At 30.7% G+C, this 25,904-nt stretch overlaps 2 protein-coding genes and 1 pseudogene across 4 annotated transcripts; 2 read left to right on the top strand and 1 right to left on the bottom strand.

The window, feature by feature from the left end:
* Positions 1–963: 963 nt before the first annotated feature.
* On the bottom strand, positions 964–3,188 carry LOC113847751 (diphthine methyltransferase homolog). Of its 2 annotated transcripts, XM_027477014.1 has the most exons (3): positions 3,109–3,188; positions 2,416–2,829; positions 964–1,901 (listed from the first exon to the last, which is right to left on the bottom strand). In XM_027477014.1, exons 2-3 carry the CDS (start codon positions 2,735–2,737, stop codon positions 1,183–1,185), a joined length of 1,041 nt encoding a protein of 346 aa, XP_027332815.1. In that variant the 5' UTR covers positions 2,738–2,829; positions 3,109–3,188; the 3' UTR covers positions 964–1,182. The 2 variants fall into 2 exon arrangements, with proteins under 2 accessions (XP_027332815.1, XP_027332816.1); XM_027477015.1 differs by lacking the exon at positions 3,109–3,188 and having other exon boundaries at positions 2,434–2,744.
* Positions 3,189–4,805: 1,617 nt separating this feature from the next.
* LOC113874595 lies at positions 4,806–10,483 on the top strand (annotated as a pseudogene).
* A 1,167-nt stretch (positions 10,484–11,650) lies between these two features.
* On the top strand, positions 11,651–18,467 carry LOC113846023 (probable ribosomal RNA small subunit methyltransferase B). 2 transcript variants are annotated; one of them, XM_027473817.1, is made up of 17 exons: positions 11,651–11,837; positions 11,928–11,990; positions 12,079–12,233; positions 12,889–12,999; positions 13,260–13,325; positions 13,800–13,883; positions 13,973–14,059; positions 14,760–14,851; positions 14,948–15,008; positions 15,263–15,322; positions 15,629–15,689; positions 16,128–16,235; positions 16,409–16,527; positions 16,611–16,682; positions 16,793–16,878; positions 17,171–17,267; positions 17,749–18,467. In XM_027473817.1, exons 1-17 carry the CDS (start codon positions 11,711–11,713, stop codon positions 17,878–17,880), a joined length of 1,581 nt encoding a protein of 526 aa, XP_027329618.1. In that variant the 5' UTR covers positions 11,651–11,710; the 3' UTR covers positions 17,881–18,467. The 2 variants fall into 2 exon arrangements, with proteins under 2 accessions (XP_027329618.1, XP_027329619.1); XM_027473818.1 differs by having other exon boundaries at positions 11,659–11,845; positions 11,927–11,990; positions 17,749–18,342.
* The last annotated feature ends 7,437 nt before the right edge of the window (positions 18,468–25,904 follow it).

Here is a 25,904-nt window from a genome sequence, read left to right as displayed (position 1 = left end):
ATGTTAAAAATTGAATCCTAAAATTTATTAAAACAAGTTAAACACAATTATTTTAATAAGTTTTGAAAAATTTTAGTCATGACTAGTTATTTTTACAAATTCTTTCAAACATCTTCCAAGTTTATCTAAAACACCATAACAAAGTTCTGACCTTTTATACAGAGAAAAAGCTCTGGTATGGTATAGAGAAATAGAAAAAACAAATAAACAGAATCTCCCTCATTTGACACGAGAGAAGAAACGGAAGAAAGAAAAAAAGGTATGGTAACCATGATTTTTTGAAGTGAAACTGCAGAGAGAAAACTGAGCCATTGTTTACATTTTCCTTAGGGCCCACAATTCATTGATCAATGGAGCAATCAGTGAAGCTAAAGGGGAACCCTAAAGAGTGAGAGAGAAGAGAGGTAGCAAAAATAGACAGAGTGATATAAAAAGAAAAATGGAGGGTCTCTGCATGTAAAATTCTTCTATGTTTAACTTCAAGCTAAAATTCATCTATGTTAACCAGCAACAAGGCAATAAAAAGGGTTAGTATTCTATATCGCATTATAGGTATAGTAAAAACGTTGTATATGAATAACATGAAAATATATTGTATAAATATAAACTTATAGTTATATAATTTAAAAAAAATTCTTTTTTGACACCCTAAAATGACATGCGAAACAGGTGGAAAAGAAAAGAAGAAAAAGAAAAGAATGTCAAAAAGAGTGTATAATTTTAAGGTTAGTTTTTTTTTAGGTTACTGTTAAATCATGACAATCAATTACCATAGTGAGAGTGACACGTTAACCCATGCTCCAAGCTGTCAATACTGTCATCTATTTGTCAAGCATGAGGCCGCAAAATTGGTATTTGGCATGATCATAGCCAGCAATAGTGGCGATGATATGATGATAGCACTTGACTATCTTGCATGGCAGATAAATTGTGATACCGTGATAAAATATGCATGATCCTCATCATAAATCTCACCTAAATCAAGTACGCTGGGCAGGATAGGTTAATAGCTGCATGGCCATCATTATCACCATTTTTCTTAAATAAGGGTAAGATTGGAGAGTAAATAAGCGAGTTTGAAATCATGGTAAGTTGCAGATGAAAGTCACTTAATGCAAGCACGATTCAACAAATAAATAGCTACATATTACATTTCCAACTGGGCTAACGTTAAGCATCAATCTACAAGATAATATCATTTCCGGGTCTCCATACCCGTATAAGTTTGTCATAGAATGAACAAGTAGCCACTAGTGGTTTCGTTTTCTCACCTCTTTGATTTGCTTCTCCTTTCTGCCAGTCTGCTCCGTATGCAAGAGAATCATGTTTCTTGTAAGTTTCCACAATTTCAGCTTTGTCACCTTTAATGGCAACAATAGCAAAACCATTGTGCATACAGGCAGCCAAGACCAGGCCAGGAATGAAGGGGTGGTGCTTCACCCTCCAAACTCCTCCCCCTAACCTAATTGAAGTCTCATTAACGGGTTTTGAGATAGATCTTAAATCCCATACCCTCAAGAATTCATCATAGCTGCCGGTTAATAAAATATTTGGGTCATGAGGACTCTTTTCAATGCAACAAACGCCCATTTTGTGGACTTCAGAGGTCTGAAATACCATATTGGGAGGACTATCCCTTAGATCCCAACAACTGAACTTACAATCATCAGAGCCAGTATATACCAAATTTGGCTGGTGGATATCAAAGGAGGTTGTCCAAAGTTCAAAATCATGTGCCTTCCACTCTTCCTGTATTTCCAGCTTGGATTCAAGAAGAGATACAATAGATACTGAGCCATCAGAAAGCCCTACTGTGATGGATGTGGCTGAAGGGTTCCAATCCAAATAAAGGCACATAGAGTTACTAATCTTTTCACTTGTCATCTCTTTTAGATAAGCCCCTACCATAGAATCAATAACAAATCTGAATATAATGTGACTGAGCAAATTAAAGAATGAAAGTTAGATCTCTTTAGCAGAATACAAACTTGGAAAAAAAGATAATATTAATGTCATCAATGAATCCATCAATAATTGATCAACAACATATCCTATAGGTTGACAACTTTTGACATCGCCTTTACATGTAGACGAACCAAATCTTAATGCCAAAATTAAAAAGAATAGCCGCTAACAAAATTACAATGTATGTGGAATTGTTATGAGGTCAAACAATAGGCGTAAGAAGTATTGCAGTAATCATACCAGTATGCAAGGAATAAAACCTTCCATTTAAAAAGAAACAGTGATAAAACAGACCCAGGTTATAATCCTAGAAAAAGCCATAAAAGGGAGACACACATGATAGAAGGATGCCATAAATAAATATGGTAATATGGTTACAAATGTTATCAAGTTTGATATTTTCATTCAAAAAATAGTTTAATAGAAATGAATCAAGGACTAAATCCATACCTTCCACCCCATTACAACCACCCTCCAGCATTTTAATTCTCAAGTATCCATCAGCATCTGCTTGAGCCAAAGAAGGACTCGCATGCCCTCCACATGGATTCCACTTTATGTCAAAAATCCCAGAGGTTTTCTCACTATAAACCATGTCAAGGTGGCCCAAGTCCACATCAACATTGAAGAGAAAAATGCTCCCATGTCTACTAGGCTGGCCACCTTCTAGCAGTGTGTAAGTGGAAGCCGCTAAAACATTGTGACAGGAATCATGTGGACAAAATTCCACAGCATCAGCATTACCCTCTAAATAGCACTGTGCTATGTCCATGCCAACGAAACAACTGCACAACTAGTATAACCGCCGCAACTTAACCATTACACACATAAGTAAACCACGGACAGTGGAAAACTATTAGAAATCTGTGTTAAAAAAAAATAAAAATGAGAAAATGACATCAGTTTAAGCAGAAATATTTCAATAAATTATCGATTGCACATTATCACTCTTCTATACACTGAAACTCAAATCAACTTACGCTGAGACAGAACACGTGACAGATGAAAAAAGAACAAATTAATAGATTAAACAGGATGAAAGTTGCAGAAATTTTGAAAACACAAAACCAAAAGAGAATCGTAGATTTTTATGACAAAAATGAATGGTTGATTATATAAAGTTAGAGGATACGAGACACGTACAAATTCGTTGAAGAACCACGCTTTCTTCGAAGGCAACTTCAAAGTTTCTTTCCCCTTTCTACACTGAAACGTGTGAAGCTATGGAACACTTTTTGTTTTTTTGTCCACATATATTATAGGCAAGTAAAGAAAGGACCAAGTTAGGCCCAACAAGAGACCAAACGGGGCAATAAGCCCACTTCCAAATTGTATTAGTTTGACATACTGATTTAAACATACTTCTCGACAAAAAAAAATAAGTACTTATAATTTTATAAAATATAATAAATGAATCTTTTAATTTTAATTATATAAAAAATTTATTCATTTATTTTCATTTTAAATAGGTTATGTAGAAGTAGTATCGTGCTGAAGATAAAAATAAGGGAGTTAAAGAAGGGTTTTCTCTTATTAAACAATTTTAGAAGAAAAAGCAAAAAATAAAAATATAAATGATGAAAAGAAAATATTGCAAAAGGAATCCTTGTAAAAATTTATTTCAATATTCATTGGCCCAACAAGGTCACAAAGGTAACAATTATTAAAATTGAAAATATATGTAAAAAAAACTTTAAATATTAATATGGAGTCAAAGACATAATCAATAGCAACAACAATAATAATTTTATATATTTTCTTAATTTAAAAGATGTCATTTTATTAAGAAAGGATTGTAAAAGCACATATGATAAAATATATTAAAATTTCAAATTGATATATGAAAGATAATGTCAGATATATTTAATTTAGTCTCAAAAAGAAAAAATTAAAATTAAATTTTAAATGTGAAATTTATTATTTATTTTAATTTTTTGCTACAATTTATTAGCAAACTCTCACATATATAACAAAAGGTAACTAAAAAATATTTCATTATTGTCTCTCACATAACCTTTTTTATTTAGAATGTGCACAAAAATGAGAATTTTTCAGTTATTTTAGATCATAACATTCTTAGTTAACATGATTAAAAATACATTAACATGTTGTATTAAATTTAATGTAGCATGTATTTTTATAACAAATTTTAATAAAGATACTAAAATGAATAATAAATTATATTAACTTTTTAAATATCAAATAGAAGAACTTCTTATCTTTTGTGATAAAAATTTAATATTTTAGTGAATAAAAGAAGATGAGGATGGATGGAGGAGTCAACTACAACTAGTCATAACAAGCAACTTGTTTTATATCTCCATTCACCCACCAGCTTCAAAGCTTTATGCACTTTGCTTGCTAACTCAAGCCACGATAAAGAGAAATGACGATTAATTGTTTAATACTTATATAAGTTTTAATAAAAAAAACAATCAGTAGTTATTTATTTATTATTAAAATTATATATATGAAGAATGATTTTCTTACATTAGTGTAAGTTTAAAAACTCTTACACTTAATATAAATTTTTTATTTAATTTAAATCTAACTGTCAGTAATAAACTATAACTTTAAATTTAAATTAAATAAAAAGTTCAGATTGAGTATAAGAATTTTTAAATTTACACCAATTTAAAAAGATTATGCCACTTATTTACACAATTTTTTCATTCTTAAACGATATAAATGTATTTGAGCTTCCTTTTTCACCTGAAAGTGATTGAATATTCCCCATAATCCTACAAAATCTGAGAATATTTTGTCATTTTGTGAAAACTAAACAATAAGAGCCCTGCTTAGTGTACTAGCTAATAGGAACAATATTATCAAACAGAGAGAGAGAGAGAGAGAGAATGGGAGAAGAGGGTTTGTTTGAAGCAAAAGAAAGAAGGTTGGGTGGTGTTTACAAGGTGTTTGCAGGGACGATATTTGCAGCAATGAGTTTGATTTGGGTATACAGAGTGGTAAACATGGCGAGCATCACGGAGGGAAGATGGGCTTGGATTGCTCTTTTCTTTTCGGAGTTGGCTTTTGGATTCTATTGGATCACCACTCAGTCCACTCGTTGGAGGATTCTCTATCACACTCCTTTCAAACACACCCTCTTACGTAGGTTCGTTACTTTCTTCATTTGCATGCACACTACTGTCTAACTCGATCTTCATCTTCCCAACCTCCCCATCAATGGTTCCACAAGTAAATCACCTTCATAAATGAAGGATTTGCTTCACGCAGTTATATTTACAATTGCACAAATAAAAAGTAATAATAATCAAAGAAGAGATTTTGAAAACTTGTAAAAGTTGCTCTTATTTTTCTGTCTTAGAAACACTTATTTTGGAAACAATCTTCAAAACTTCAAGTGAAGACAGCGTAATCAAACAAGTTTTTTCGTTTTTGAAATAAAACAAACTTAATTTGCTAGTTTATTTCAATGGGAAGAAGCGATGCTGTTTTTTTTTTATTTAGTTTTTTTTAACATACACATTTAATTTCTATAATCAATATTCATTTATAAATTATTTTTATATTTAAAATTTTATATTTTAATTTTTATTTTGAATATCTTATTACATTTTTCTTTTTTCTTATCAGTTAAATTAAAAAGTAATTTTTTATTAAAAATATCATAACGATAGATGTTAAAAAATAACAAAAACTCATATAAAGATTAAATAAAATTTTTTAATATAAAAAATAATTCATAAATAAATATCAATTATAAAAATTAAACTTATATTGTAACTTTTGATTATTTTATTTTATTTTTCTTACAAAAATAACATATAAGTATGTGCAAGAGGACTCTTCCTTAATTCAAATCTCCCAAACATGAATATTTTTTTCTCTCTACTATTTTTCTATCCAAATAGTTGGCAGGACCATTCGTTTCTATGTTAATTCAACTTGATTTAGATTCAATGATATTGAGACATGACTAGATGTACTCGATTTACAAACTAAATGTATTAATTTTAACATTGAGTATAACTAAATCATAAAATTAATAAAGTATAAAATTAAAATTAAAGTGTATCTTAAAATCTTATTACTATCATAAAATTATTTTAAAAAATATATTTTAAATGAAAAAAATCAACTCAAGTTGAAACAACCCAAAATATACACAAACTTTTTCTTAATATATATATCACCCCTAAATGACATGCAAATTAAAATATATAATTTCTGTATATTTTGATTTAATATTTTAACAAAAATGCAAATTACCAATTAAGGTTAAGAACAAACGACTGTATTAGAAACATTCTAGGAAAAGAAATAAAAAATAAAAAATAATAATACATCAAATATAAAAAATAGTATAAAAATATTATTATTATAAAAATTATATTAAATTATTAATGACGGTGGTTTGGCGGACCATAGCCGGGTCAGACGATGACAGCTTTTGCCTATTTATTCGATGTGGGAACGTTGAGGCCAGTTTTTGCTTCGATCTTTTATGCCTCACAACATTTGTAGTGTAGTAAAAATTGTTAAACATCTTTTTGGATACACTGTGACTCCTAAAATGCCAAATGATGAGTTATAATGGTTTCAAAATAATTATATGAAGATATTGTTCTGCTACACTAACAAAAATAAAGCAAATAGAATAGAGAACAGTAACAATTAAGAGCCTCCAGCATAAATTTATGTACATTTAATTGTTATCGCTCACAGTTTATGTGTCACATTCATGTTTACAACTATTTCATAGTTTCAAAAATATACAAAATCTTTGATGGAGCCACGTTTGGCTAAGGAGTCCACACATTGAATTGGTTGGCTTCCTAAAGCACGTGTTTCATATGGATGTCGGCAAGTTAAGCTCCATATCTGTGAAATTTTGCAGCATCATGACTGAATGTGTGTTTGATAATACAGTCAAAAACCGTGAAACATGAATTATGAATAATAAGGTTAAAGTAAATATTCGTTTAAGGCCTCTTTAGAATCTGTTTGAAACAGCACTTCCTCTATTCAAGTAAAATTTTAATTGATAAATAGCACTAATAACACAAATTTTCTCCATCTTAAAACTTTCATTTACACTGATTTTTAACCTGTCTCCTTTATTATACATATATTATTAAAATAAAATTGTAATTATAATGAGTGGACAACATTAATCATAATCATAATTATATTTACAATACAGTTGAGAAGAAACATTTATTGAAAAAATAAACATTGAAAAAAAAGTAGAAAAAGATATTTGTTTCTTTAATTTTTCCAAACTGTCGCTATACATGATCTTCATTCCATGAGACACAGAAAAAACATAAACCTAACCAAACTGTGACCTTTAATTATATTTGATTTTCTGGTAAAAGTACTGAAACATTTAGGCATATTTTACAGATATGATGAAGAGAATTTACCTGCAGTGGACATTTTTGTATTCACAGCTGACCCATTACTGGAGCCTCCATTGATGGTTATTAACACAGTATTATCAGCAATGGCATACAATTATCCTTTGAATAAATTGAGTGTATATCTCTCTGATGATGGAGGATCGGAATTAACATTCTATGCTCTCTTTAAGGCCTCCATTTTCTCTAAACATTGGTTGCCATTCTGTAGAAAATTCAACATTGAACCCAGATCGCCCGAGGCATACTTTGCCTCCCAAAATTGCAGCAGTGATAATAATAGCACTGAATATGCCCATGCATGGCTCTCCCTCAAGGTAACAAGCATCATGCATTGTCTTATCCTAAACATTTCTATGTATAAAAAGTAATATTATTTTGTTTAAATTATTAATATGGGTAATAACATAAGTAATATTATCATAAAATTGCACAATTATATACTAGTGTGTGTATCAGTTTAAAGAACAGTTTAATTATTTATTCAAATTTTAAGTTATATCCTTTATACATTTATGTGATTATTTCAAAATTATATTTTCTATAATTTGCTTTTTAAAGTTAAAAACTAAAGATATATGTTTTATTTTTGTTTCTTAATTTATTTGGTTAATTCTCTAATCTCACTCTGTGATGGAAAATTTCTCCATATTCCATTACATGTACACCAGAAATTATACGAAGACATGAAAAGTGAGATAGAATCAGCAGTAGCAAAGGGGAAGGTTCCAGAGAATGTGAGGAATGAGCACAGAGGATTCTCACAATGGAACCCGAAAACAACAAAGCAGGATCATCAACCTATCGTGCAGGTATCAACATTTTTTAAAATTCACATTGAAATGAACCTACATTTTTGGTTTTTAACTTTGAATATAATGTTTGTTCTTCATATTATAGATGATAATCGATGGAAGGGACACAAATGCTGTAGATGAAGATGGAATTCAATTGCCAACAGTCGTATACGTGGCACGCGAGAAACGACCAAATTACCCTCACCACTTCAAAGCGGGAGCTGTGAATGCACTCGTGAGTGTAAAATATTTCATCTCACTTATACAAATTTTATATTATAATATCAAAATTTATTAGAAGGATGTATTATTGACATTTTTTAATCAACTGACTGATATTAATCATCAATGCATATTCTTATTATATTTTTAATTCGTATCACATACAAAAAAATTATATATTCTAAATTGTTTTAGAAATTATAAAATTTCATGTATTAATAATACTAAATTATATATTATAAATTTTAATAAAAAATTATTATTTATTTTTTATTATACATCTTTAAGAACCCAAAAACTAATATTTTTTTTGCTTATGATGCTAGGTGACCAAAAAGGATAAAAATAAATGAGAGATACATACTATACTAATTTTTAGTGATTTATATATACATATACATATATATATATTTAATGATTATGATTTTATACTTAGAAGAGCCAACCTATATTTGCCTAGTACTTTCATTTTTCTTTATGTCATATTACATCAAGTTTTGTTTTGCAGATAAGAGTATCATCAGAGATAAGCAACGCCCCTTTCATCCTCAAATTGGACTGTGATATGTACTCAAATAATGCAGATACAATTCGAGAAATACTATGTTTCTTCATGGATGAAAAAAAAGGTCATGATATAGCTTATGTGCAATTGCCACAGAGCTTTAATAACATCACAAAAAATGACCATTACGCAAACTCTTTTGTTGTGACCAATGAGGTGTGTAATAATCTAATGCAATTGCTTTAACCTACATATATAATCTACATATAGACATGAGGGTGAACTAACGCTAACACATGGTGTTGTGTTTGATTTGCTTATATGCATATAAAGTATGAGCTTGCTGGTATATCTGGTCATGGAGCAGCCTTGTATTGTGGAACTGGATGTTTACATCGGAGAGAAAGTCTATCAGGAACTTCTTTGAAAGATTACAAAGCAAAGAGGGTCATAAAGCCTAAAACAAAAGATAATAGAACAGTTGATGAATTGATTGAAGCATCTAAGGCTTTTGCCACTTGCAACTATGAGCAAGGCACTCAATGGGGGAAGGAGGTTTGTGTTTGTGTATAGCTTTTTACCTCAGAAATTTAGATAATTGGTAACATTAATAAATTTTGCAGATGGGATTAGTATATGGTATTCTTGTGGAAGATGTTGCTACTGGCCTCATAATCTCATGCAGGGGTTGGAAATCTATTTATTACAACCCAAAAAAGAAGGCTTTTGTGGGTGTGGCTCCAACAACCTTAGATGTGGCTTGTGTTCAACATAAGAGGTGGTCAGAAGGCATGTTCCAAATTTTCCTCTCCCAGTATTGCCCTTTCATGTATGGACATAGGAAGATAAACTTGATTGTACAAATGGATATTGTAATTTTCTCTTTTGGGCTCCAATGTCTCTGCCTACTCTGTGTTATGTCATTGTTTCTCCTATTTGCTTGCTTCATGGCATTCCTTTGTTCCCGCAGGTTGTCTATCTTATGGAGTTAATCTGCTATTATTCTTTAAAAGTTAATTTTCTTTCACTTATTCCCTCTACTTCATGTTTTTTTGCAGCTTTCAAGCCTATGGTTACTTCCTTTTGCATATGCATTTCTTGTTAACAATGCCTATAGCTTGTGTGAGTATTTGAGTTGTGGGTCTACTACAGCAATGGGTTGGTGGAACTTGCAAAGAATGAAGCTCATCCATAGGACCACCTCATACCTCTTTGGTTTCATTGATGTAGTGGCCAAACAATTAGGACTATCGCAGATAAACTTTGTTGTCACGAATAAAGTGGTTACTGAGGATATCCAGAAGAGATATGAGCAAGAGATAATTAATTTTGGAGGCTCTTCAATCATGTTAACCATATTAACAACAGTGGCAATGCTAAACCTTTTTGGTTTGATTGGAGGAATTAGGAGGATTTTGATGGATTTGGAATTCAACTTAAGCCAATTGATGATGCAGATTATACTGAGTTCATTGATAGTAATGATCAATTTACCAGTTTACAAGGCACTTTTCATCCGTAGTGACAAAGGTTGTATTTCATCATCAGTCATGTTCAAGTCCATTGTTTTAGTTTTATCGGTCTTTTATCTTGCACCTTTCGTCTACTAGTATTTTCCCCCTTACAGAGTCCAACATTGAATCTTGAAAGTGTGGTGGACTAGTGATAATAATCTCTAATAATTCCTATTTTGATTTTTATTGGCTTGATGCATTAAGTTTGTACACCAATTATTTTGATTGAAAAAAATTTCAAATTGATTCTTATTTAATAAAGAACTCTTCAGTTCAATTTTTTAAAATAAAATATTAAAATTAATTTCAAAATGCATGAATTATTATTATTATAATTTTTTAAGTTCTTCTATTAATTTTTTTAGATGTAGTTGTATTAATTAACTCTAATAAAAATAATTATGTAGCATATTAAATGTAATAAAACACTTAATTAATATATGTTAATGTAAATTGTTTTGCAACACTTTCTTCTTTTCAAAATATTTTATTAAAATACAATTAATTTTTCTTTATTAATGGTAAAGTAATAAAAATTGAACCCCATTATTTTTTTTAACAATATCTCTAATAATTAAAGTTATAAATGCATTAGGAATATTGGATGACACCATTTATAAGTAAATTATTATTATTGTTATTAACCTCAATTTAAGTACATATGCAATAAAAGATAATAGTTAATAATTAAATTAACTCTTTAAATGTGTAAAATATGAGTTATTAAAAATCATAAAAGATAGAATATAAGTATTTTATAATATATTTAAATTGACATAAAATATATTCAAATAAAAATTTATTTCGACATTGTAAATTGTAATTTTTATATTAAAATATTTGTTAACTTTATTTTATAGATTTTCAAACACCTATTGAATAATATTTAAAAAAAGACAACCATAATAAGACTTTATTTGCATAAATAATTTAATACTGATACCAGATTAGTAATTTCTATATAAAACTACGCTAAATTTATCTAAAAGTCGAAGGAAGCACTACGTTTTAAAATAACTGATATACATATACGATATTGTAATTCCTTGTCAAAAAATAATGAAATAAATTTTTGCAACTACTTAGTGTATATATGTGTTATAATATAATTTTAATTATTATTCAATAATTTTTTATTTTATTTATGAGAGAATTTAATATACATTCTATTGTTATTCGAAATTGAAAAATTGTAGAACAAAAATAAATTGAATATTTCAAAATATACTTCTTTAGAGAGAAAAAAAAAAAACCAATATCATTATCCAAACATAAGAGCCAAACGGCAACAACATTAGGAATCGAAAATCATAGAAAATAAACATGGCGCAGGTTCTGCACCTGGGTTTGCCTTTCATGGCAGAACCTCAGAAAATTTCTTCTTCTTCTTCCAAATCGTTGAAGCTTACCCATAGAACTCACAGTACCAACATATCCATTCCTACAAAGGGTAACAACAACAAACCATACTCTTTCATTTCCTACGACAATGCTACTTGTTTCTCGATGCTTCGTTCACAAAAAATTTTGAAACTTTCAGGTGGTGCCAACCGTTTGCACAAAACCCAGAAGCTGAATTTAGAGGTTTCTCCTCATAGAGCTGGTATGTTCTGCTGCTACGAGAATGTTCCGAAGATGCTGAATTTAGAGGTTTCTCCTCATTTGTTGGTTTGATTTTGTGTATGTTGTAGTGTCAGCTGTTAGATTGATGAGGATTGAGCTTGGTGGTGCTTTTGCTGATCTTCTCAACGAGAAAGGGAAAGGTTCTGGTGAAAACGAAATGGGATATGTTCAAAGAACTCTTGGCTTTCGCACTCGAGAATTAAATCATCACGATCTTAGATTGGTTTGTTATCACTTTCAATCCTGTTCTCTGCTGCACATGCAACACACCATGTTCTTTTATTTATTATTTATATACTGAAGGCCCGGTTAGAAGAGTTCATAGACAGTTTGTAGAAATAGCTTTTGACTCTCCTAAGCTTGTTTTTATAAGATTCTTGGTATAACTTATCACATTAAGTTGTTTTCAGCTTATTTCAATAACGTTCATGGTTAAATTTATGACAAAAAAAACTTAATAAGTGTTTAATTAAGCTGTATATTCAAACACACTCCTAAATGTTTTTTTTTTTTTTCATATTAAATAACTTAAGAATTGGATGCTTTGGGAAACAACTTTCTACTTTTATGAAAAGATGAAAGTGAGTTTCTGTTACCTTCTATGAACATGGTGTATGGCATTGGGTCACTTATCTTCATCTGGGGTTAAGCTCAACTGTCTCTGTATAGTGTTTGGTTTACAGTTATACTGGGGTGTTGATCCGTCCTTTCCCCAACTTTGTCTTGTTTGATTTTGACCGGACTCTGTATGGCGTACTATATCACTCCTAATTAGATTGATTATAAGTATTTTGATTTCTAAACTCCCTTTTATGTCACTCGGAATCCATGAACTAATTGGTTGATTATTTCCTTGTTTCATACTACAAATTACATAGGTTACAGACATTGTTGGGGGCACGATTCGTTGGAGAAGATATCTTGATCATCTCATCAGTTCGCTCTGTCATGATAAAGATATATCTAGCATGGAACCTCTTCTCTTACAGGTGACTTTGGGCTCTATACTTCTTAGGAGCATGTTTTCATGAGCCATCAACTAAGTCAATACTTCATGTACAGCACTAATAAAAGGAGAATAGAAGAAAAATTGACCTAATGTTCTAATTTTGTTGAACACTGCTCAGTAAAGATTTTGTAGGCAAACTTTTTGAAATAAAGACAACTGGTCTAATCATATATTCATTGGTCGTAGTCCATATATTCTATGGACATATTATTACTGATCTTAGTACATTGTTTGTTGCAGATTCTACGAATTGGCTTCTATGAGATTGTCAAATTAGATATGCCGCCTTATGCTGTTGTAGATGAGGTAGTTTTTTGGCCCATATACATGTATATAATCCTTGTTTCATAATTGAATAGATTGGATTGATGTTGCTTGAGGCTTGAGCATATATTGGAAAGAATCTAATTTCAATAATTGGATATGAATTAAATTTACAGTTGCAAAAGATTTTCATTTTTTTCATTTGATTTTTTTAAATGTTGTCTGCCATTAAAGATTATTTTTATGATTACTTGCAGATTATTGATTTGAAATTCAACTTATATTTCATTTTATGAAGATATATTTTAAAAATAAAACCTGATGTCATGTTATTGTTATTGTAAATTTGATTGATTAATTTTAAGATTTTGGTTCAATAAAATTTATACTATAGAACGTGTTATTGGTTATTCCTTTTTTGTGACTGATGAATAATGAGTGGGTTGAAAGTTTTAATTATTTTTCAGTGTCCAACCTTCTCTTCATTGTTTTGTCAATACGCTGTATGACATGCAGAACGTCAAGCTTGCTAAAGTTGCTCTCAGATCTGGTGCTGGAAACATGGTTAATGGAGTCCTTCGAAAGCTAGTTGTGCTTAAGGTTTTACATTTTGCAGATTACATATGTGTCAACTGTGTGAGTAGGGAACTGTGAAGAATTTATCAAATCCATTCATGTTTGGCTTGCAGGAGAATGAAACTCTTCCTTTCCCCAAAGTGGAGGGTGATGACCGTGCCCAAGCACGTGCTCTGGCAACTCTGTACTCACATCCAGTTGTGAGTGTCTGACTTCCATCATTTTTTTGGTACCACTTTAATTCTTATGGCAGATCAGGAATGAACACATTTATTTGTGCTCAGAATCAATGCAAGTATGGGTATGACATAATCATAAGATGTGCAGAATAGCTCGAAACAAGAATTTCAACAAAGAATACTTGAAAAACTTTATGCTTAATACTTGGGTTATACTCATTTTCTACCAATCTCTAGCATGCCTAGTGCTGGTGGTATTTTGTTAATATGTTGTGGTTGTTATCAAAGCATACTTGACAGGATAACTTTGAAAAACTGAAAATTTTTATTGAGGTGGAGGATTGTATTTCAGATACACTGCAATAAAATCTATATATCTCATATTGCCATATTGAATGGTGTTTTCTAGGTTGTTTATACTTCTTAGACATATCATTGGTCAACCATAAGTTTAAGTTTGTTGTACCTAAGATCAAACGCTTAGATATATATCCTAAATATCTGTCCCTGTTTTGAGCTCATAACAATTTTATTTTATTTTTATAAATCGCTGTATAATGGATAATTAAGTGTCCAGCCAGCCAGAAAAATATTATTTTATTCAAATTTCAAACTAACAATGTAAATGGTAATAGAAACTTTATGATTCACCGAACTTGATATTGTCAAAATAAGGAAAGCAAAATTTAATTGGAACATTTTCTTATTGCCTGTTTTGTAGTGGATGGTAAGGAGATGGACAAAGCATCTTGGCCAGGAAGAGGCCATTAAATTGATGATATGGAACAACAGTGAACCCAGTTTCAGCTTAAGGCTAGTAATGTTTCTTCCATTTTTCTGTGCTCCACACAAAGTAGCATGTAAAACAGACAAAAAAGAACTCAAGCTATATATTTGTACTAATTTCAGAGCAAACCGTGCAATAGGTTTTTCAAGAGATGACCTCGTCAAGCAGCTCAATGGATTGAAGGTGCTACCACTTTCATGATTCAATGTGGCATTGATTTCAGCTTATGATACTATTAATTTTTGTTGTATTATTTTAATGTTGCTTTGAAATTCAAAGATTCCTGCTTCCTGCAATTTCTTTTGAACGAATTCCTGCAATGTCGTTTTATTACTTTAATGTTATTTGTGCACATTAGAATTATATTTTACCTCTTGTTCTCTGTATTATCTTTGTCTACATAACTAACGGACATACGCCTCTTTTATTAAAATCAGGTCCCACACAAGCTTTCATTGCATTTGGATGAATTTGTTCGTCTCAAAACTGGGTTGCAGGTATGATAATGAGACATTGGGTTGATTATTAGGATGATTTCATATGTGAATTTCCTAACTAGAATAAGGAATTTCTAGAGTCAACTACTGGTTAAAAGAGAAAAGCTGTGTGGACTGAACTATACAATGTATATTTTCTACCTTGTGATAGTGTGAAATTGGGTTTTAGGTTGCTACTGACCTACTGCAGGTGCATCTTTTCCTTTTATTCACATGGGAGCCATTGAAGTAATGTGTGTCTTGCTGTTATTGTCAGTTAGCATGACTTTCTCATTTAAGTTGACTATTTGTAGTTTCATATTTCAGACTGTCATTCATGCTGGTCTGCTCAAAAAGGGTTTATGTTCAGTTCAGGATGAAAGTGCAGGTCAACTTGTCATCTTTTCTCATAGAAGGGATGCCTTATAAATCTGTAATATCTTGAGTTTCTTTTTCCTTCTTTTGCATTTTACTTGGAACTCTGGTCTCTGCTTAACATGATCCAGCAGGAATATTGCATTATTTATATGCATTCATGTTCATGTATTAGTAGGACCATAGTTTCTTTGTAAGATTCTCTTGCGCTTAATGGAATGTGAGTTGCCATGTATTGCACAATATATTAATTAAAATAAAAATTTCCAGTTGTCTTTATTTCCCTTTTTTAATTTGCCTAGTTACCAATGGCCCTTGCCTTTTGTGTATACTATGCTTTACAGGATATATTAATTAAAATAAAAATTTCAAGTTGTCTTTGTTTACCTTTTATAATTAAAATTTGCATGGTTATATTCTCATAAAATGTGTCACACATTCTTGATTGCAGGTCTGGTAGTTTCTGTTGTGGATCCCCAACCTGGTGAAACCATCATTGATTGTTGTGCTGCTCCTGGTGGAAAAACACTCTACATGGCCTCTCAACTAAGTGGCCAAGGTATTAATTGCTCTAAGAGAATTTATTGAATTCATGTTGGATTTCAGTTTCTTCAGAAACTCTAATAAATTTTCTAACTTGCTGATGCATTGATACTTGATATACTAGTTTCTTGCTTTTTTACTTTACCACCCAACCAAATTAAGCATAAAAGGTAAAGCTTGTGTTTTCAGGTATGGTATTTGCAGTTGATGTAAATCGTGGTAGGTTGAGAATTCTTAAAGAGACAGCAAAGTTGCACCAAGTGGATGGTGTCGTTACCACCATCCATACTGATCTTCGTACATTAACTGTATGTTGTTTCATCCATACTCAATGTTAACTCGAACATTGTTTATTTAGTTATTTCTTATAGGTTTTCTTTGGATTTCCCAGGATGGTGAACCACTTAAGAGTAACAAAGTTTTGTTGGACACTCCTTGCTCTGGACTTGGTGTTCTTTCCAAGGTGCTTGTGTTAAATAGGTTATGTTTACTCATTGTTATTGTTTTCACAAAATCATTCAGTGCATGTCCCTTTTCTTGTTTTAATCTGTTTTTATTCCTTGTCTTCTGAAGAGAGCGGACTTGCGCTGGAACAGGAAGCTGGAGGATATAGAAGAACTGAAGAAATTACAGGATGAGCTCCTGGATGCAGCTTCCACGTAAGCCAGAAATCTTCTTTGATGTTCCCTCACTGTTTGTGTGGTGCGCGCATGTGAGGCATATTGACTAATAGAGTGGAACATTTTAATATTCCCTCATCCTAAACATGTCAATTCTCCATATTCTTAAAACGCTCACATAATGGTTGCTTATCATATAATGGATGAAGGCTTCTTGTATACTTAGATGATAACTTGAGTATCCAAATTTTAAAGTTAGATTGCACTAGCTGAAATTAATCTATGTCATGTTTCCCTCTCATGGAACTTTTTTCTTCTTCTGCATGTGTAGATTGGTAAAGCCTGGGGGAGTATTAGTTTACAGTACATGCTCCATAGATCCTGAAGAGAATGATGAGAGGGTAGCTGCATTTCTTGTAAGACATCCGGTAAGCATTATAACTAGTCACTAATATTCTTCAAATATAATCATTTTTGGTTTCAAATATACTTACCTTTTATAATACTTTTAATTACCATTGAGTATTTATCGTGAATTTTACATATCATTTATCATGTTCATCAGACATAACTTCTTTGCCCGCTGTTTCAAGTGCCAACAAATCCTCCTTTTAAGCTTGGTAATGGGCTTGCTTAGAGAAATTACATACTATATATATAGCAATGGAAATTGTTAAATATCTTTTAAAGTTACCTGGGAGTTCTAATTTAAATATGGAAAGTTAAACCCTTTTGTGTCATGATTAGGTCCTTATAAACTTTCTATGGCATGATTAATCTAATATTCTATTTAGACACATAACTGTGTGTGTTTGACAGGAGCAGCATGTATATCATTCTCTTTGGAGTTGAGTACTCTTGCATCCATCTCATTTTTCAAGTGCTAACATATCATTCTCTAAATTTCAGGACTTCCACATTGATCCTGTAGACAGATATGTTCCACCTGATTTTGTGACACAAAGGGGTTTCTTTTTCTCCAACCCAGTTAAGCATTCACTTGATGGATCCTTTGCAGCTCGATTAGTACGAGCTTTATAAAACGAATTTCGGGAAATCAATCCTTTGTGGCTCTATCACCAATTGAATGACATTCAATGAAAAATTAAAAGGCTGTTTATGAGCTGCTGTTCTGTTCTGTTCTATCTCTCTTCGATCTTCGCCCTTCGAAACCGAGCTTTTACCTTAAGTGGGATGCTTGAAAAGATTTATACATGAGACTGTCAGCAAGTTTTATTTCATCATAAACTTTGGAAGGATGATGAATTGATGATCCTTAAAACAAGTATGGAATGTCCAAGCTTCAAAGATTTCTCTCCAAATTCATGTGGGGCAATTACCATAATAATTATTCTGTTGCAGCAGAATATGCTGGATAGGTACTGCAGTTTGAGAGTTACTGTAAATTTCTATGCATGGCAAAGGTTGATTTTGAATGCAAGTTAGAAATGAATGTCTATAATTTGATATTTTTTAAGGTTACAAATAAACATGTTTACTTGGCGTAACATTTTCCTCCCCTCGGGGTATCATCAAGGATTGTCCAGTCCTAACCGTGCTTTTTGTCACTGGTTTTTCTAACATATGCTTGTAAATAGTAATGTTGTTTTCAATCGATTGGTTTCTGGTTAGTTTGGGCCTTGATCCGCAGTTTATCTATAATTTGATCCTTTTAGTTTAATTTTTTACATTTTTTTAATTATTTAAATTAAGTTTTTCATTCACTTTTAAGATTTATCAATAATATAATAAAAGTATGATATATTATTGATTTGTATAAATTAGTAAAGAAAAATGGATAAATATTTCAATAAAATAAGTTTGATTATGTTTTATATATTTTGATAATTATTTTTTTAAAAAAATTATACATCTTTTCTTAGAAAAAAATTGTATAAATCTATAATATGTTCCATATTTGTTAAATTTAGTTAATTATTGGATAAAATATTAAAATACGATTTAATTTGTACAATAAATTTTTTTATAGAATTAAATATGAGCAGTACAAAGACTTAAAAATGTAATGAAATTTAAAATAGAAATGATATTAAAATGATTAGAAATTAGTTATAATTTACTTACTGCAAGCAATAAATCAAACGTGTAAAATCAAATTAGGTAGCAGTTTAATTCTAATATGATCATTCTTTTATAAAATAAAAAGAAAATTTTTGACAAGAAAATTGTGTATAGTGAAGATTGATTGGATAAGCAGAGAGTAACAGTTACGTTGGCTGCGTTTACATTTGGCTTATTGGAATAATGCGTTGCCATGCATAGGCTACTGGTTGTTGTGCTTGTGCATGTCTACAACGTGGCATCCAAACTATGTTTTTTCTCAGAACAAACAAACTCTCTACAGAACACACATCATAGAGACACATTCTCAAACGCCAAAGCTCCAAGCTATGATTTTCTTAATATATAGTACAGGTATCTTCTGGAATAATTAAAAGCTGTCATATATTTTATATTTATAATTTTTCTAATTATTAAATTTTTTAGTATAATAAATATATATAATACTTATTGTATTAAATAATAGGAGAATTATTAATAAGATTTGTATGAATTAAGATTGAGCTTAATCAATTTTTAATTAAGAGAAGTAAGATGTAAAGTAAAAAAAGCAAAGTTATCCTTTCAAAAATTTAATACAACTGTATTTATTAGAACTCAAAACAAAAGATTAAATTAAAATAACTCATATATTCACATGTCTGGGGTTAGTAATGTATTATTTTAATATATTTTTAATTAATGATTAAAATTTTATTTAAAGATATTAAATGAGATGTGAGAAACATTAAATATAAAATTTATGTATTTGATAAGAATGTAATAGTTTTGAAGAATAGGGATATGTTAAAAAGAGAATGCATTTCTCTTTAATTAATTACTTAAGAAAATGATGCCCAAGAACACGTCTCAGCGGTTTGGCTAAGCTCTGTAATAAATACATAAATTTAATTAATTACAGAGCTTAGCCAGATCGCTAAGATATATACACCGTATGATGTTGAATTCAACGACCTTGATTTTGTATAAGAACCGCTACCTATCTGCGTTGTGATGCATTCCTTTCACACAGAGTTTTTGTTTGATACGTTTTTCTCTCCTCACTCTCGACCCTTCCTTTCGTTCAGGTGCCAAAAAAATGTCTTCATCTTCCCTCTCCATTACTCCATCTTAAATCTTCTTTACAATGCTTTTTGCATTCTCTATTCCCTTTCTTTCTCCCTGTTCAACCCTAGTGTTCTTGCGGTTCCTTGATCAATTAGATCATTTGGACATCTCAATTATTATTACAGAGAGAGAAGCTTTGATCTGTGAAGCTGCTTTGGGATGAGAAAATGATCAATATGCAGGTGAATTCATGCTTCACTTTTAACTCCTGTTCAAGCAAGAGCATCATGTACTAGTAATCTGTGTGCTGATTCTTCTCCCATTTATAATGATTATATATATACTACATATATCCTTATTGAGTTTTACATATTTCTAAGCATCATCAAAGATTGCACTAGTAATCTCCACACAAACACACATATTATAAAGCATCTCATTGAAATATAAGTTTGCATTGATATATGTTGATTACGATAAAATTCAAGGGTATATTCAATTACCTTTACTTTTTTTTCTTTTTTGCAAAAAAGGCCTAGATTGTGAAGAAATGCGTGGATGATCGACTAAAAATTAAAGCATCAATTTTGTTCTATGATCAAGCAATTTTCTGAAAACTATACTGGCAATTGATTATGATCCATCGTCAAGAAATGAAAAGATTATGTGTGCGTGCGTGGCCCCATAAATTTAATTATAATCGATAATTTTTTATTTTATTGAGAGACCAGTTGTAAATATAACATTAAAGAAAAGTTTTTTAAAATTTTTAAAGTATTTCTCAGGATTAGGGCCTGGACCATTTTCTGAGTAATAGTATTATTTCAAACTTGACCTCATTATTATATGTTCAACTGAAGTCCACTTTATTTAGATATCAACTACTATCTAATGAATTTATCTTATTGTAGATCTAAACTTCGTGAAACAGAAAATAATGCCAAAATAAATTCTGCAATAATTACATCAATGTATATGAATATATTTAGACCAACGATTTAGTAGTAAACGAAAAAAAAGGAAGATACAATGCATGTTTTGACATATGAAAGTTGCACATGCAATATATGAATGGTCTCATCCGAATACCTTTCTCATGCTGTTTTTGTTTCATAATGCACAGTGAGAACTTGATCACGAACAGTGCAGTAGAATGCATGTCTTGAACGGTTTATTGGCAGATGGGGATTGTGTGATGGGATATCTCATGTTGACAGAAGAGAGAGAGCACAACCCGGGAATGGCTAAAAGAGTTTTTGCCATTGTTGGGAGTGTGCTCTCTCTTCTTCTGTCATCATCACATGCCCTTGCTTTCTTGCTATAGTAGATGTGTACATGCAGCACTGTCTTCTACCATTCAAGGTATGTGAGCCTTTTCTATACCTGAGGTTGGATTGGTTAATATATATATGTCGTTTTCAAAATATTGAAATGGTCCTCATCATATCAAATATGATTGAGAATTAATACTCGAATTTAATAGGATACTTCTTTAAAAAATTAAAGAAATAGAATTTGAAAATTTTATTTCTACTTTTGAAAACATAAAAGTCACAGCTGAGAATTGGTTTTTAAAATATATGAAATAGAAGTATTCCATGAATTGAATTTTCTGTATCTTTAAGTATTGAAATTTTTATTTTTATTTTTTTAGAAAATATTCATTCAACATGTTCTTTTCTCCCTTTCTAGGAATTTCATAGATCAATTATCTAAACGGGGAAGAAATTAACAATCTCATTAAATAAAGTTGTTTAGTTACCATACACTTAATTTTGTTGCTAATCATGAGAGAAATGAGTACGATTTGTGAATAGCCGGCCTTGAAATGAGAGAGGAACCAAATCAATCAACAAGGAGAGCCAATTCGGATTCTTAAATAAAGGAGAGTAATTGTTGCAATGCTAACACCCCCCTGGTGGCTACACAAGTATAAGGAAGATATATAAAAGATCGATTATGTATTGTTATTCTGTTGGAACCCTTTTTAATTTAGTTGGTCTAAGGGAATTAATGTGTCATGCTGATATTTCAGCTGAGAAAAAGACCTCTTCCTTTCTTTTCCAATTCCTTTTGTTTTGGTGGTGTCACTGCTTGTCACATATCTAGTTTTGTATATAACATGCTTTTGATGAAAACGAATATGCACCACACATAATTGGTAGAAAAACCCTTACGTATATTTATGTGTATTTTACACCGAATCTAAAACTGGAATAAACAGAGACATATGGAAAATTGTGATGCTTACATGACATTAAAATTCCTGGATTCATGACTGAGAAAAGGTGGGTTTGGAATGAGTTTGTTCTCCAAACGTATTTACCCTGAAAGGTAAGAAATTTAATATATTTTAACGACTAAACTCAACTAATACAAAAAAAATAATAATGAAAGATTGGCAAATTTACTGTCTAAAACGAGAGATATATAACAAATCGTTTTCAAATTATAAAACACAGCAAATATAATTTCTTCTGATATTTGCCATTAAAATTTTGTTATTCCCTTTTTTTTTTTCATGTATTATCAATTCTTTACGTCCAAATCAACTACCATGCATTTTGAAAGCGTGAAATAAGAAGGCGGAATTAATTTTCAATTTACCTAGAATTAGTTCTTAGGAACTGACCAATGCCATTCAAGCATTTCTAGAAGGGGCTTTTTATGATGATGGATTAGGGCCCATTTACTAGATCAAATAAAAGAATAGAATAAGATACTTTTTTAATCTTATCATATTTTTAAGTGTCGGTTTAATCCATTAAATATAAATCTATTTTCTAAGCTTGTATTACTCTTGATTGTAAATTTTATGTGGTGAGATATCTAAGTTAGAAATAGATAAAATAGAATAATATAGTATATATAATTTATTATTTTAGTGTACATCGATCAAGTATAAAATAAAATGAGAGTTTGTTCTGAACTTATTTTATTATATTTTAATATATCCAACTTTTATATTATATTGTTTCTTATCTTATTAACAAATGGCGTCATGTGGTGTAACTTATAAGATTAATTATGAAGATCTATTATTAGATGCTGGCATGTTTTTGGTGTTATCACATGGAAGAATGGTCAAATGTTGTCTATAATTTTTAACCCTACTATAATATAGGATAACTCTATTATATTTGTCAAATCACATGAAAACACTTGAATAGCTCAAGTGTACAGTACTGCCAGCATGTGCGAAATCTCTTTCTAGCTAGAGTCATTAATGCTGCAAGGTTGAGTTGCAATATTGGCCATTCTGATTTGGGATTTTGGTTTGGACTATGGTATGATTGGGCACATGATCGAGTGGGACACTATTCCATTTCTGAGAGAATGGGTTTGTGGAAGACCATCCCATAAATTTTGCGTTGGATCTATTTGGGGTTCTGATTGTGATTTTGATGGGTTACTTTTCATTGATGCTTGGGAGATTGAAGAGTTCACAGGAACTCAATCAGGTGGTGATTCAAATTAATGGTAGGTATTTCTTTACAATGCTGCTGGTGTCTTTTTAAAAATTATTAGGTCTCATATATATATAGAAAGAGTCGGTTCCTCATAAAGTAATGAATTAGAGTTTAAATCTCTAACAAAAGAATTGTTTATATTTAATATTCATCTAATATAGGAGCATGATCGTCTTTTATGAATACTTATTGCTGAATTTTTTAAAAGATGAATAAGAGAATTTAATATATTTTGCTCTACGTTGTCACAACTACTTACAAATATTTCTTTAATTAGAGCACGACTACAATTGCATCTGCTCTCACAACTTTAATTCGGAACTAAATTTTAAGAGTCAAACATTAGTTCGTAGGAATTGCTATAATAATACTTTTAATAATCTTTAGCTTATATTCAAAGAAGTTGAGAAGTGAGAACTCCTAAAAAAAATTTGAATTTTGAACGTTAACTGTGGTTATAAATGTGGACAAAATGGCCTCGCAAGATAAATAATAAGGACAAAAATATTGCATCACAGGCAAAATGTAAACAAATGCAATTGAGTCGTTTCTTCTTACTAGATACATGGAAATTAACTTGTAATTGTGACAGCGAAGAACAGCATAGCAATTCAAAGAGAGAGATGAAGAGAAGAAACTGACAAAAGTGTATTGTAGAAAGAGGGAATTGTATATTAAAAATTTAAGTGACGGTTTTGGAATAGACCGAAGGACTTAGCTTAATGGTTAATTAAGACTTAAGAGAGTACTCCTTGTTACTAGTATTTGAACCTTAATTAAATCAGCAATTAAGATAATTAATATTAATATTCTCCAATTAATGCACCTGACCCGGTGATATCTTAAAACAGCACACTTCCTTAATCACCAACTCTTGGCACATGACCCAAGTCAGACCCTGCATATTATCGATTACATTATAGGATCTTGGTATGTGTAGAAGAACTTGTATCTCTAGTGTGTGATCTATTCCTTTTATATTTTATTTTCCTGGGAAAGCTGATGGGAAAGGAGTATTATTTTTAAGATTGTAGGAATCGAAACGGGTCTATTTGCACGGCTCTATCCTCTTAATTCTTACCACTTGAGCTAGAATTTTTTAGTTCATGACACAAATTAGCTTGTCAATAAAGATATTCATTTTGTAGGGAAATCAAAGTTAGCGCTCTTATAATGCTTAATGCCTTATTTCTAGATTCTATAGTACATGCATGACTTTTTACATAACAAAGAATAGTCCTTCAAATCATAATAATATATGCCTTAGTGACTACAGACATGTATGTATGATTCTATTTACTAGTTATTATTTCAAACAGCTTCAGCCTTCAACTGTATGATAGTTTGTTCAATTTTGACTTCCTGTTCCTACCCTTGATACTGGTTTAAACTTCTGATCAAAGCACTTTGCTTATGCTTCTGCTTCTTGGAAACAAGATGGGTGTGATACAATGATATTAGGCTTTATATCAAATTCCCTCATAAAATGGTCTTTTCCCGCATCTGATACCTGCTGAACTTGAATAAGGTCTTTGATTGCTTCAGGCATCGGTTAACCTATTTAGTATGAGATACGATAATGATTTAGTTTAATAAAATCAGAAAATTATAAAGTGAATGTAAATTTGAGCTGCTTGAGAAAAGATTAGCAAGAGAGATAAGACTACAAACAAACAAGGCAAAGATGGACTTCATTTCCTTGCTAGATATGCGCTTCTTGTTATTAGATGTGAATTAACGGCCCCCCAAGATAAACAAATAAATAATTATACAACTTGATTTTGTTTCGCTTGTAATAGTTATACATTCCTCTCAAGTTTCCATCTAATTATTAATTAATTGGTGCACACACGTTATCTAATATGTCTGTGTAAAAATGTTGTGCTTAATTACACCCGTTAATACGTTAACATAGTTTAGTGAGTTTGATATGTACTAGTTATAACGTAGTCGAAGTTTTAAAAAAAAGAGGCAACAGAAAATTTGACAGTAATATAAAATTAATAACTGAAAATACGTTAAAACTAAACTCTAATTGATATTATATTGTTAATTACTATTCACTCAATTTAATTGTACATGCATTTAATTTGATAAGACTCCTATTTTAAATTAATTGTCACTTTAAAACAATATTTTTTATATTAACAAGGTTTTTTTTTCTACTTCCATCCTTAAACAAACAATCAATGCAGTAGTTTTCAAATTTCTTTATTTTTTTTAACAGTCAAAGTTCTTTCTGCATTGCACGTGTAATGATAAAGCACATTACACGACAACATAACTGATTATACTCATTAAATGAATTATTATTTTTCTAATATTTGTGTAAAAATCTTAAACGGAAGTTAATTTAAAACGGAGGTAGTATATAATTAATAGAGAGGAGGATACACAGCAAAACACAAGCTCAATACTTAATACATTTATTGTTCCATACTTGCATTCATGTCGAGACAATTATTA

Source organism: Abrus precatorius, unplaced genomic scaffold (genome assembly GCF_003935025.1).
Source record: "Abrus precatorius isolate BTA unplaced genomic scaffold, Abrus_2018 Scaffold8, whole genome shotgun sequence".
In the NCBI taxonomy this organism is placed as follows: domain Eukaryota; kingdom Viridiplantae; phylum Streptophyta; class Magnoliopsida; order Fabales; family Fabaceae; genus Abrus; species Abrus precatorius.
The sequence above is the reverse complement of the archived record's forward strand: the minus strand, read 5'-3'. Positions and strand labels throughout refer to the sequence as shown.